Raw genomic sequence first — 14,791 nt, forward strand, 5'->3', positions numbered from 1 at the left:
GCCGCCCTCCCGCGCTACGGGGACCGCCCGCCCCCGGCCAGGCCGCGGGCCGGGTCCCCAGCCGCTCCCCGGCGGCAGCGCCGCATGCGCGAGCGGGGGGGAAGAGAGGAAGCGGGAGAGCACCAGATTCAAATCGCTGTTCTGGAGGGAGGGGAGAAAACTAGGGGAAGGAGACAGCCCGGGGGAGTGGAGCGCTGCGGAGGAGGGAGGAGGAGAGAGTGGGTGGGGAGTGTGGAAGACTCTAAGGGAACGCGGCAGAAGCCGGGAGAGGAGGCACGGCAGACGGCCGGGGTAGGCAGAGGTGTCAGGGGAAGGACAGGGTGGCTTTGGGCACCCACGGCCGCAGCGTGGGGCACCCGCCCCGGCTCGCCCACCCGCCGCGCTCCGCCCGCCCGCCCGCCCGCTTTGCCTACCGCCAGCACCATGGTGGACAGGGGCCCCTTGCTGACCTCGGCCATCATCTTCTACCTGTCCATTGGGGCGGCGATCTTCGAGGTGCTGGAGGAGCCCCACTGGCGCTCGGCTACCGACAACTATAAGCGGCAGAAGACGGAGCTGCTCAAGCAATTCCCTTGCCTGGGCCAAGAGGGTCTGGACAGGATCCTGCAGGTACAGCAAACGCCGCCGGCGCGGGGACCGGGGCTGGGGCCGGGGGGTAGCAGCGGCAGCAGGTGCTGCCGGGCGCCCTGGAGCGGAAAGCCCCGCGGCCGTGGGCGGGCGGGCTGAGGAACCAGCCGGGACCCGGCACAGCCCGACGGCGTCTGTGCCTTCACAAAGCCCGGTGCCGAAAAACTGTCCCTCGAGCGGGATCGGAGGGAAACCTCTTAATCGTTCCTGACTACTTAATGACAGAGCCTTAAAATGGGTCCGCGTTGCCTTCTCTTTCCCTGTGAGTGCTAAAGGAGCCGGGGGTTGATTTTCAGCGGATCGGCCCAGAGGTGCCGTCCGGAGTGTGCTCCCGCCCTCTGCTCAAGCCGGCGCCCGTGAATGCGTCTCTTGTTTTAGCACCCACGGCGGTTCCTTCTGCCTCAATGGATGTTGTGTTAAGAGGAAGGGAAGGTGAAGCAAAGTGTCTCGATCCTCTTGTGTTTGGTCTGATTTTCTTCCCTTTCTCTTGTTTTCTTTTTATTACTTCCCTTACTAAATGCCTGGGGGTCGTGCAGGTCGGTCGGGGTAACTGGGGGAGAGGCTCGCACGGAGGGATGCTCGCAACTCCTGCGCTGTTATACTCTAGGAGACTGACTTTTTTCCAAGCCATAAGGAGTTGATAATCGTCCTGTCTCGCTCATCTGGCAGAATGCTCTTCAAACCTAATTATTAATCGATAGCGTGTATTAAATCCGAGAGCAATATAAACTTACTTAGTACCTTCTTATGGACGTGGAATCCGTAAAAATGTCGTGGTAAGCAGTAGTGAACTATGAAACACAGGCTGCCCAGATATGTGGGGCTCCATTGGTGAGAGTGAGCCATTTGGGACTTTAATTTCAGAAGTATTTATACCGAGTAGATTTTCTGTTCATTATGTTTGATTTTTTATAAAATTACTTTGTTTTCTAACAGTAAACTTCACTAAAAGTCGATTGAAATGCTCAAATACAGAAGAATGGCAAAGTGGCTCATTAGTTTTCTTGGTGTAATCGATACTGTTCAAGCTTGGAAGAGTATAGATTCTTTATCCTAAAAGTTTGTGGTTAAAAGTTCCCTTTCTTCGGTTGGTGGCTTCCTTCTGTCTGCTTCTGATAGCAGAGCTTTCTGGTCGCAGTGTCCTTATTGTTCCCATCTTTAGTGCCTTTTTAAGTGTCTGTGGCATTTAGTGGAACAGGTGGGTAGAGGGTTGAAACTATAAAGAGATGTTGGAAAATGAAAGACATGTTATGTGTTTGGAGTATGTTTTTGCTGTTCTGGAGTCTTAATGAAGTCTTGCTCTAGTTTATATCCCAAACCTGTTTTAATGTCCTCAAGGAAAAAAGCATTGTTTGGATTGGGATGTGCCTGGCACGCTTAACTTGCTGCAGACATAATGCAGAATCTACATTCTACCTCAATTTATTATGAAAATTATGTTGGTATGAGGGAATCATTAACGGGGTTTTATTTTTTGGGTATTTTTTCCCATGATGTGTATCACAATGAATCCTGAAGTGGCAGAAAGTTGGGGGGTTTTTGGTTTTGGAGTTTTTTTCCTTAAAATACAAGATGATCATGAAAAAACGTGGAGGGCCTTTCCTCTTCAATGCATTAGCCCCTCATGATAATATTATACGTGGTTTGAGGTTTCCCTCTGCACTTCTTTCAATCCTATCCTACTTTCTATGTCCAGTCTTGCTAGTCTGATGATCCCACATAGATATTCTGTTGTCATCCTAAGTTCAGGTTAGCTCAAATGTAAATGATTTTATTTCACTCTTATTGGTAACTGCAAACTTTACTACCTGCTCTCTTAGACTTGTAGTTTTGTCCCTGTTCATATTCAACTTCTATGTAAGAAGTGATGGGAAAGAGGGGAGTGTGTCATAACTGTCAGAGGACAATGGCAGGGTGAAATCTAACCTAGCTGAGGCTAACTGATGAGGGGGGGGGAATCATGTAAGGACATCAGGATTCTGTCCCGAGTAAGCTGTAAAGTATATAGAAATAGTCTTTGTAGTTGTCCCTTCTCAGCCACTCAATGCTGCTTCTGTTGTATCTTTAAAGCATCGCTAGCATCTCTTTCACAAATCCTGATCATCCTCTTCTCTTGTTAAACCTCCACATTTATTCTCTATTCACAGCCAGAACGTCGTTGATTTGAAAAATGGGCTTTTTACACCTCCCCACCCATCCTCATCCCCACTTCTATCTTGTTCCTCTGAGCCTCTTCCTCTGGCTTCTTCCAAGGACTCCCTAAACTTGTTCTTGGGATTTTCCGTGGTTTAACTCGTTTTTCTGCTGTTGTCCCTTTTTTTAATAGGTGATTTGATCTTGAAGGGTTTTCTTTCACTCTGTTTTTGGTCCCCACTGATATTCCTGTGACTTTACAGAGCCATGTTGAGCTTTGCTGTTAGTTCTCTGATGTTCTATTTAAGACAATCTTCTTAAGCAAATATCACCAAATGTAGAATTTGAAATGGCTGTTGGTAAAATGCAAGGATGCCAAGAAATATTCAAGTTGAACTAACAATACCAATTTTGTTTCCAGAAGCAGCCTGAAAGGTGACAAGGACTGACTTATTCAGAGACGGGTCTCTCTGCTGCCCTTGTTCCCCACCCAGGTTAGCTCGTGTGTTCTTTGAGCCTAATGCTAGCTGTAAGTGCAATGGAAACTGTGTGGAATGACTACAAAGCCAGATCTGCAGCATTGATCTTGAGCACTTAAAAAGACAAATAGGTTATCAGCACAGATTCTCAGCTCAGGTACAGATCAGCATCTCTGTACCAACAGTTTGACTGATTATTAAGTGGGCTTATTTGGTCAAATACTAAGTTTATATTCTGTAATAAAAATTTCACAATGTATTACAGTAGAAATACACCATAATAAATGTTTATTGAAATGTGTTTAACACGCAGAAATTTACAAGCTGAGTGTTAGAGGATATGCTAAAAAGAAAGCCTTTTCCCTCCATCCTGAGAAATGCCTAAAAATAAACTTGCTTAAAAGCAACTTTTAGGAGTCTCTTGTATGAAGAATCCATTTGCTTTTGATCGTTGAGAGCACTATACTATTTATCATAACTGTAAGAGGTAAAGTACTTAAGGACTTCTCAGAGTAACATTATGTAGACCCTGATTTTAAAGGTGGCTCACCCTGGGCAGTGTATAGGCTGGTTTCTGCCTGTCCATGTTCTTCTGGGTAGAGCTGATTGCTCACATATAAATGTGGCTGAGATGCCACATTATTCACATTATTTAATCCTCCAAAGACCCTCGACCACAACTGTGTATTTGAAACAAGGAGCTGTGTAATCCCCCATCTATGTACAATTACTTGGGAAGAGAAATGTCTCATAACTCTTTGGAATATGTGCAGAAATTAACATTGTTAGTATTAATGTCACTATATCATATTTATCATCATTGTAGGATCTTAAAAGTAGTGTAACAGCTTCGTCTGTTGATACAATTCTGTGGCTTGTCACTGCCACTTGTTTCAGTGGCCCTAAGTCCTGGGACTCTTTAGGAAGGGCAGCAAAGCAGGGATTCAGTGCTGACCCCTTTATCTACCCTGCTGTAGGAGGGAGTTTGGAAGACTGAACCAAATATAAGTTGATTCAGTCATTTCCCATTTCAGTCATTTCTCCAGTTCCTTACTTTTACTCTTTATTGCTCCATGCTGGTTGTGAAACATCAGCTTTAATGATAAAGGAGCTATTCATGCAAGGAGGTGCCCTCTTGACCCTCATGTCTATTCACACGCGAGCAAAGGTTTGCCTATGCTGGGCCACGTCTTATTTACCAGGAAATCTTCTACTTGCCCACCAGTCATTGAAAAATGATACTCTTCCCATTGATAAACATCAAGGCTGGTGAAAAGAAAAGGAATCATTTGCAGATGAGTGAAAATGGTTACTTTTAAAACAGCAATAAAATGAAAAGAGAAACTGCTGCCTGTGTTTAGGGGAAGCAGACAAACATACTGAGTATGAGAAAAAATAATTGGAGTCTTTATTTGAAAAGCATACAAGACTCTAAGCAGGCCTGAAATATAACTTTGGAAACCTAAATGTTTAGACTTAAAGCCCAGTGCTGTGAACAAACACTTTAGAAGACTTTTAAGGATGGCTGCTGGAATATACATGGCACATGATTTATGCTAAAGAAAATAACAGTTAAGTGAATTAACAGTAGTTTCTCCCCTAGTTTTTAAAGTGTCTTCACTTTTCACAAGTACCTGCAGGTGCGTTTCCAGGATTTTGGTTTGTGTTTGAAAATGGTGAAGCTTGCTTGGATGTTCTTGCTTGAATATTCGTGGAAATTGAGAAAATTTAAGATTATTCTCTGCTTCCGAACATTGTTTGCCACATTGCTTTAATTTCAAGCTGCTACCTCAAGGTTTAATCTATGTGCAATACTTTTGCAAGAGTGTACAAACTAGAAAAACTAAAGTTTTCTTAAAAATTTGGACTAGGTTTTCAGTGCTTTGTTCAACATGTACCAGAGATGATGGCTTTTGCTTAGCCTTTATTGAGTGATTTGTTTTTCACTGTGAAGTTAATAGGGGCATCTTTTTCATAATATTTTCCCTTTTTTGTGCTCTTCAGGAGATGCATAAATGAGATTCTAGACTTACTTGGGTTTGTTTGTTTGCTCTTTACCGTCCTGATCCCTTTCATTGAACATGTTGAAGGTGGGGTGGATAAATAGGGGACTGAATTAATTATCTGGAATTCCAGTTGACTTGTCTCTTTTAAGGCAAAGCCTTTTTCATAGTCTGAGCAAAGTGAAGCTGAGCATCTTTCAAACAAGGACGAGTGACTGCCAATGAAACAGAGTTGTTAACTGCTTCTAATATCTTTCATATGAAATCTTGACAGTGTAAATTAAGGCTTATGCATGTGAAATAGGTGTTCCTAGATTTTTCAAATTTATATCTTAATTATGCATCGTCTAAATTCAGCAACTATAATTTAAGATGAAAATATAGGACCATTGTCCACAGCCGACTAAGATGCCTCAGAGTGTGACTTAGGAGTACTGCCACTGCAACATTAGAAAAGAATTGAGGACAGGCAGCACAGAATCATTAGGGTTGGAGAAGACCTCTGAGATCACAGAGTCCAACCTTTGACCAAACACCAACTTGTTAAGTGGACTCTGGCATTGAGTGCCATGTCCAGTTGTTTCTTGAATGCCTTCAGTGATGGTGGCTCCACCACCTTCCTGGCTAGTCCATTCCAATGCTTAACAGCCCTTTCTGTGAAGAAATTCTCCTGCTGTCTAGCTGTGTTACACCACAGCTTTTCTCTCTGTGTTTCTACACAGGAAACCAAATGTAAGCAGGCATGCTTTTCTGTTGTGTTTTCTTTTTTTTTTTCCCTTTTCCCTGTTTAACCATTAAATTGTTTGAACTTTCTTGGAAAATAGTTAAACAAAGCTGATAGTGCATACACTGCAACTTTACTGATGGAGCAATAGCAATCGATCAGAAGCCATAATTTTTCTGCTATGGGCTTTTCCTTTTTCCTGTTATGAACTTAATCTTTGAGTGTTCCTAGTATGCTGTCCTTCTCTTACCTTAGAACTGAATGTTTGTATGACCTTATATGTTACCTTCTGCTACTAGGTGTGTTTTTGGCAAGCTCTGCTCTAGAGACCATGGCATGCAAGTAGTTTTGCAAGTTATTAACAGCTTGTTCTGTGCTTTGGTTCATACTGTATATATGGTTTTTGCAAGATACCTTCTGTAGCCAGTGAAGATACAGTGGAAGGATGAGTTTGTACAGATTTCCTTTTTAAAAACAAGTTGTTTTTGCTATGTATTAATAATTAAACACAATGAATTGTTTTGCTTTTGTCTGAATGCTGTTGACTTTCAGAACAGTTGTTTTCCTTGCTGGTAGTGCAATTAGATGTCAATATAATAGTACACAACCCAGAAACAAGCTTGATTACAAGTGAGAGTAAATAATCTGATCAGCTGAGGAGCAAAGGAGAATGCTTTTGCGCTTTGGTGCTGTGGATCTGCTGATCACAATGCCTGTGATTTGCAGAGGTTTTATTTTGCCCTGGCACTTGTTTGAGTCTATGGATTGACTACATAGGCACATGTAGTTAAATATCTTCCCTGGAGTAGGTTGGAATAGTAGTATGTCTTTGGGCTTGCTTTGGTCCAAACTGAGCTCATCACAAACTGAGTCTGCTCTGTCGTGTGTAACAGAATGTGGTAACAGGACAAGTGGAAGAGTTGCACTCTTCAGTTGAATCAAAATCCTGAAGCACCGCCTGTGGTGCTACAGACATCCTCAGGAGAGCCACACTTTGAGACCGATTGAACTTTTAAAATAAGCATGCAATATGTACTTTGCATTTTTGCTAGCTCTGTCTGCTGAGCAGATGCCTTGGGCTTGAAGGAACTTCGTCTTGCTTTATTTTCTGTCTTGATTCTATCAGGTCCCTCATCAGCACTGCTGTTTCTAGCATTACTAGATCTTTTCTTTAAAACACCAGGCTCTTTAGCAGGGAACTTCAGGCTGGCTGTTTGTTTTCTGTGTCCTCCCACCTTAAATTACCATGTCTTTTTATTGGGGTTTTTAGATTTTATTTTGTTATTTATGTACTTACCAACACTTGAACTGTAGGCAGGAGAGATAGAGCTACTAGGGCAATACACGCCTAGGAACAATTTACAGTCAAATCAGTAGCGAAATTTGCTTTTTTTTCCCCCCCTGCATTGTGTTGTAGGAACTCAAGTGGATCAAATACACTCTTGGGTGCAAAATAGCTTCTGGAATGTTTTAAAATCAAACCTCATACACAGATTTTCTTAGGAGAAAGAAATGTGAGTGATACAAATGAAATAGGAAACAAATAATAGGTTGTGTTTCCTTTTCTAACTGTATGTGTGTCTGTAGTGTTTCTTACGATGGACCTATCTTTTTTAGCCTCTGTTGTGGGGTCGATTGCTACAGATCAGCCAGTCTGTAGGACTATATTTCTGCCTTAATGAAAAGGTAGATACAGATCATGATTGAGCAAACTGGCACATAGTAAATTGACTTTGTTCTGTGTCTTGCAAATACTGTGTAAGCATTTTCCAACTGCTGAGAAGCAAAACACAGACCTGTATGTCTCTTTGAGGTGACAAAAGGTGCAAAAATGTCCCAGTTGGACCTATCACAGGTCTCTGTATTCTGATACTTGCTAACAACAGTGACAGTTAACATTCATTTGGACTGCAAAGTAAGTCACAAGATTGTCAGATAATGGCAGTGAGTGAGTAATAGCTGATGGAACTTGAAAATAATTCTGCAAAGGGTTGTGAAGGTCCCAAGGTAGAAAGCAAAGCCAGATATGATACAGTATTTGTGATGGCCTGGCTAATATATCAGAATATCAGTGATGACTTCACTGTGTGACCTCCAAATGCTCATATTGCTGCTCTTCTTTGCTACTCCCAGCCTGCTCCAAATGAGTAAAAAAGCTTTGGAGGAAAGTTGCTCAAGAATCCTGTTTGGTCCCTCGCTAGAGAAATGGCAGTTTGTAAGTAGATGGGTTCTGGCCTGTAATGGAAGTGAGGTTGATGAGTCTTCTCCAGGCACCAAAGAAACGGGAGGTGTTTGGAGCCAAGCAGCTGAACAAAGAGAAGGGTTTAATCAAGCTCACTGTGATACCGACTTCTCCCTTAGCCTCTCTTGCATTAGTCTGGCTGGAACGCTCAACCTACCACATGCTCAGCTCTTACAGTTGCTGTTAACCAGCTACAGACTGTAACGCAAATATGTTAAAATCAAGTTAAATAGTTGATCTATGATAACCTGCCAGTTAAGGCTTCAGGCCTGTCTAAGTGGTGTGTACGTGACTGCAGAATGACAGAGGGCAATCAATGCTTGCCTTGTTGGCACAAGGGTTTTTGAAGGGCACTGGAGTTTATACTTCACTCTTTCTTATTTTTATTAGTGCACTTTGAAAATTTTTCACCTGTGTCCCTATCAATTGCCCTTTTAAAATAACCACTTGCCCGTTTCCACCTTTTTTCATGGCTTTTCAGGTGGAAGGCAAGGAAAGGCTAAAGAGAGAGCACAAAATTTTAAAGTTGCTTCTGTGTAGCAGCAAACCCTGCAGTCATCTTTATTGTGTCTCTACATTATTTGTTACAGGAATACTAGATTTTCTGGTAGTGTCTTAACTGGATTGTGACTATAGGATAACAGTGCTTTTTCATGAAGTTGTTACATATTATCTGCAAGGTCCTAAAGCTGTCAACTTGATTAATGAAATGAGATTAGATGTCTTTGTATTATATTTAGGAGAAGTAAAATATAGTTCAAACTTTGAGAATGCCTTGGCTTTATTTGCATGTTTTAATAATGCTTGTTCAGCTCTCCTACAATTAGACAATTGGTTATTTGGACAGATGTCCACACAGGTGGCTACTTCTTGTCTCCTAGTGGAGAAACACTGTCATAAAGTAGCTTCACACTAGATATTGAGTAGGTGTTTTCAGCTGAATTCTGTGCATCTTGGAAAAAGTGTCTCACTTATTTGAGACAACTGCAGCTTTTCTGTGGTTTTGTTGACTTCCTTAGGATCTTGTATGTGAGCAGTTTCAGGGGTCTCTACTTAGAAAGGTGTGAGTGCTTCCTCTGTCTCAGGTCTCACTTATTTGAGACAACTGCAGCTTTTCTGTGGTTTTGTTGACTTCCTTAGTACCTTTGGAGAAGGTACTAGATGATGCTGAACAGTCACAGATCTCAGTTGCAGGAAATCTGAGCTAGGAAGGAAAAGAGTAGCAGAAGACAACAACTATGGTACTTCTGCCAGTTGATCCCTCTTGCCTTTAATACAGTAGCAAGAAGGTGACAAAGTGGTTTGGCTTTCGTGCATCCTCAGGGATGGGACAGTTGAGAAGTGAGTCTGTTAGTGAGAAGAGAGTCTGTTAATTACCTACCACACATCAATGCTGTACATTACTCTTTGCCTGCAATTTGTCTTGTACTAGCTGTTCAGGGGAAACCTGCAAATGGATGGGAAATATTGTGAATCTGAAAGTGTGCATGGTAGTTTTAAAGTGGAAAGATTTTTCAGTTGACTAGGCTTACTTTTTCACTTAGTTAAAATCCTTTCTACAAGATACCTGCAATTTCTGGTTTACCTGTGGGGTTTGACCAGTAACTAGATGTGGTACAGGACTGAAAAGATTATTGGAGAACGATTGAAGCAGTATCTGTTCTGCTTTCTGTCAGTTAGTGTTTGGAAGCTCCCTTGGTAAGAAAGCTCCTTCTGTGTACTTGTTAGTGTAGTGCTAAATGTATTAAAATAGCAGAAGATTGTGTTTTAGTGCATATGTTGTGTATATGGTTTTTAATGTTATATAGTTACTGCAAAAAAAAAAAAGGGGGGGGTGTGTATATATGCTGACACAACTGTGTTTAATAAATACACTAATGCATGGCTAGCTTTTAGCAGCAAACTCATGTTATTGCCAGTATAATACACTCAGCCAGCAGAAGAAATAGGCAGGCAAACCAAGCTATTACAGGTCTGAGACTGTCTAGGTCAGACTGTTTCCTAGTCTGTTATCTTAGTTACTGATCACACTTCTTTCCAGCCTGCCGTAACTGTGCCGGGAGATCTCTGTATTTGAAAACATTTGTTCAGAGCAGCCTCCGCTCTTTCTTTCCCCAGTCCTCCTCAAAGATCAGTCTTCAGTTAATCTAGTGTTGAAGAGATTTATAGTAAGTAACATAAAAACATTTTATTTCAGGTTAAGCCCTGGATAAAGCTAAATACATAATAACAGAAACCTCAAAGCTAAGAGCCTTTCTGTGGCAGGTTTTTTGCCCTTGTTAGACCCCTTAAGATAAACCCATTACCTTGCTAGTCATACAAAGCATCCTGTCCCTGTTGACATTAGAAGCATGCCTTGCGTTGCCTCCTCCTCCTCCTGCCTGATACAGGAATGGTATAGGGAGATAGACTGGTGTGGTTGAAGTTATGAAAAGTTTTTGGTTGACCCTGGAAACCTCGTTGTTTGTTTGGCTTAATAAGGTGGCTTAAGTGAAGGTACTACCCTAAAGAGTTAATAGCCAACTGTGTGTCTTTTTCTTGTTCCTGTTCTGTAGTTCAAAAGTCTACCTGATTAAAAATGTTGTTGCAAGTAGTACTCTGCTCCACCCAAGTCTGATCACTTTCAGTTTTTTATTTGATGCTGTTGGGACAAGCAAGGTTTTTATTCTAGCATGTGTAAACTCACTGAATTGTCAGACAAGTAAGTTGTTAGGATATGTTGTTAGATAGGAAATGAGGTATGTGATGCTACTAGCATACTTCGGCAGCAGCCTCTAGCATGTCTTCAGAGAAAGAACACCTTTAAAGTTGTATTGAAATTTGGGGATGAAATACAAAAGTGCTTATGAAACCAAAAGTCTGTGGAATTTTCCTCCTAGTGCCTAAGAAACCAAACAGTTTTTAGAGTGTTCTAGACAAGTAGCTTTCTGTAAATTTCTTAACCTGAAGCATATTTTAATGCATGGCTGTAAATTGGAGAGAATATAGTATGCAGTGTTACTTAATGCCTCAAGTCACTCACTGAGTTGAAAAGCTTATTGGGCCTCTGTAAGCAAAGCTGTCAAGCTTGGATCACTTGTGTTTTGACTTGTCCTAATTAACTATTCTTATACACTGAGAGCGTGGCAGGTTGGGAGGGAGGGGGTGGCGGAAGCTTCCTTTTAAATTCAGTTTCCTCTTCTACTTCTCTTGTGTAATATCAACATTTTCTGTCCAACCCCTCTGCATCTAATAAATTCCTCTCAATAAACTGTGTTTTTATTGACAATAGGACTGTTTTGGTTTAATTTAAATCTACTTAAATCAATTGCAACTGAACTGAAATGTATTATTTTGGAAACAGACTGCTCCATGGGTTACCATCTGCTTATGTAATCGGTACCAGCTCTGTTGCAAGAGTCTCATGCAGACACTGTCTGGTTCTAACCCTGCCTAACATAGGTCACCAGCTGGTGTGAGGGCTTGATTAAACTCTTGACTCTTCTGCTTCCACTTTCTTATCTCTGAAATGGGGACAACAGCATTTTCCAAAGCCCTTCTAAAGGGGAGTTGGCTACATTAGTCACCATGTATGTATTCAGATAGGAAGGAAGCCTAATCTGGTATTACAGATTATTCCAGTGTCTTAATTTCAGTTGATGCAACATAAAAGTTGTCAAAATACTTTTTTTTCTCTTTTCCCCATCCAAGGCAAAGTGTGTTATAAGCATTTTGGAACAGAAGTTCACGAAATTAAGCTATACTAATGAAAGCTATGACATAGTCTGATAGGTTTTATTTCTGAATGAGAATGTTGGTAAGTCATTGAAAAGTAGGGACACTCAGCATCTGCAGAACAGCTGCAGTTCTCATGCAGCTAATAACCTTTAGCTAATTTGTCTTCAAAACATGTCTATGTGGAACTTGGGAAAATGAAAAGGAAACATTTCTATTACTGCATTAATCAAAAAGAGCAAGGGAATGCTGGTAAAGCACTGAATATGCTTTTCATCAAAATAGTTTATTAAGTAGTTCATAAAACTGTAATCTAGTCCTGAAATTAACAGGGGGAAAATACATATGAACTGCTAAATTCTGTAGTCTTGATCTGTCAGAAAAGCCAGATGCCTCTTCAAAACAGTTGGTATTTACATCCATTGCACAGAAATCAAAAGGGGAAATAAAACTAAGCAATTTGCTGAAGCATAGGATCTGCAAGTATCACAAGTAGGGAAGCTTCAGTATTCAATTCTGCAATGACAAAATAGTTCCAGTTAACTTATTTGCTGAATTAAGGGTTTCACTTATTATTTAACTCTGCAGAAAGTCACAAAAAGGAAATAACCTTGTTGATCTCTTTCCATTAATATCCCTCACATTGTTTGTCCTATGAATTATGACTTATGGGAAAATTAACTGTCCATGCTATACATCATACACAAGCAAGTCTTAAACAGTGTATGCTGTAAAAATATTGACATGCCTCCAACAGGTTAATTTCCCTACAGATTAGACCTTTTTTTCCAAAGGAAACAGTAACACCTATTTATTTGAACTGCATAACAGAAGTAGAACTCCAGTTGTTTAAATTGGTTTTTCATGGACTCTTACCACCTAAATCTCAATGACTTCATGTTGTAGTCTAAAGCAGGAACTACTCCAAAACTTGGGGGGGTTATTGCAGAATTAATTAATTCTTTCATCACAGTCGTTTACCCCAGTCTTCTATTTTATACATCTGGTCTGGGAGGTCTCTAATCAAGCATGCTGTTAGCTAGTTGTTATGTCAAAGCTAAATTAGCAGCAGGATAGCGGTGGTTGGTAGTGAGGGAAAGCCTTATTCATTCAACTGTAATGGTTCAGTTTGCCAAAACCCTTCAAAATTCACCATGTAGCATCTTAAAACTGCTTGGTTTCTGATCAGTGGTGTCACATTCACTTTCTCTTCAAGGCTTGATTGCATACTTGATTGATTACATGGTATAAAAAGAGCACAGATACTTCCAAAGGCCTGACTACCCTGTTTTACTGTCAATTCACATGAGCAATGCTGGCTTGGCCTCAATTTGCCTTAGTGAGGAGGTGTGCTTAGGTCCAACCCTGTTTGGGCTGAACATCCTTCTGTGACTTTATTCTTGAATTTTACTGCATGAAAAATGAAGCCTCAGATTCAGGACATTCCTTTCAGTAAAGGTAGTGTGAGAAAGCAATGGGAAGTTTCCATGAGGATGGAGAAAGGCAAAACATAGAACTCGTTGCAGACCATGAAATCAATAAGCATTATCCAAATCATGTCTGGGCAGACTACAACAGGTTTCCACAAACACTCCTGTACACCATGTGAGAAATTTTTAGAAAACACATATGTGTGTTTTGACTGAAAATGTCTTATACTGCCTATTTTTAAAACACTGTTTTGTAAAATAGATGCTTATGATGGAAAGCTGCAAAGACAAATGTTACTCTTGCATTGCTTCTTACAAACAAAAGAACAAAATTATAGAATGGTTTGTGTTGGAAGGAGACTTAAGAGATAATCCAGTTCCAAGCCTCTTGCCATGGGCAGGGATACCTTTCACTGGACCATGTTGCTCAGATTTGTGTTCTGTTTCCATTGTCAGATGGAATATTTTCATGCAAAATGTGCTTAATCCAAAGAGGACAGCTTTTATGTTATGTCTGTAGCTGTAGACGTAACAGCCATCTGTAAACCTTCAGTGGAATAGCACTTGGTACAAATAAGGAGTGCAAATTATCATTACAAAATCAGTGATTTTGAATTGTACTTACTTTCCATGTGGCCCAAAGATAAGGCTTCACAAAGTCAGTAGGGAAATGCATCCACTTTGTAGAACCACTAGTATATTCAGTAAAGGAAATGTATTCTGTATGGCTCAAACCTTACTTAAAGACTTTATTGTTGGAAGTCTGTCAGGAGAAAAAATAAATCAAGCTTATGCTGCAAAAATATTAGTCTTCTATTTATCAGTAGAGTTGTTTCTTTCCAAGTAATTTGTTTTGCTCTTCACCATTTATCTCTTGGGCACTCAGCATTGTGTCCATCCTTGAGGTAGAGCTCCTGCACCACTTTAAATGGAGCCACAGAAAATGGTAAAAGAGTAAACACTTTCTCCCAACATTTCCCTGAAGACCTCCTCCTCTTACATAGAGGATTTTACTAAAGGACAAAAATATGCTCCACAGTGCACTATAGTAGTAATAAGGATTCCAGATCCAAAATCTTACTCTAACATGCACCACATGGCAGAAATATTTACATTAGCTAAACTAATCACTGTTAATCTGGACCATGGTTTAGACAGGTTCTTATACACTACCATGCTGAATGCTTTGATTAACAGCTATTGCCTGGTTGAGAGCCTGTTTTAATTTGCAGTTCAGTTTCATTCAGACTTTTTTTTGTTGTTGTTTATTCCTATACCAAACTGGTTTTTTGTTTAAGTGGCTTTTGTTTGTGGTCTTGCATTATAGTTTCTGATACAGTAAAAAGAAAGCAACGCTATCTCCTCTCACCCTTTATTTTTGCAGTACAACTTGCTTATCTTCTCTAAATAAAATTGATGACAAAACCTATGTTGTTCTC

General features: G+C 40.7%; 1 protein-coding gene across 1 annotated transcript in view; it reads left to right on the plus strand.

Moving 5' to 3' along the window:
• Window positions 1-233: 233 nt before the first annotated feature.
• The window catches only part of KCNK5 (potassium two pore domain channel subfamily K member 5), a 30,888-nt gene continuing 16,330 nt past the window's right edge, over window positions 234-14,791 (plus strand). The window contains exon 1 of the mRNA XM_041477106.1: window positions 234-609. Coding sequence (XP_041333040.1) covers window positions 424-609 — 186 coding nt within the window. The 5' untranslated portion in view covers window positions 234-423. The remainder of the gene's footprint in view (window positions 610-14,791) is intronic.

The sequence above is a fragment of the Pyrgilauda ruficollis genome, unplaced genomic scaffold (assembly GCF_017590135.1).
Source record: "Pyrgilauda ruficollis isolate IOZ18807 unplaced genomic scaffold, ASM1759013v1 scaffold4, whole genome shotgun sequence".
Classification (NCBI taxonomy): domain Eukaryota; kingdom Metazoa; phylum Chordata; class Aves; order Passeriformes; family Passeridae; genus Pyrgilauda; species Pyrgilauda ruficollis.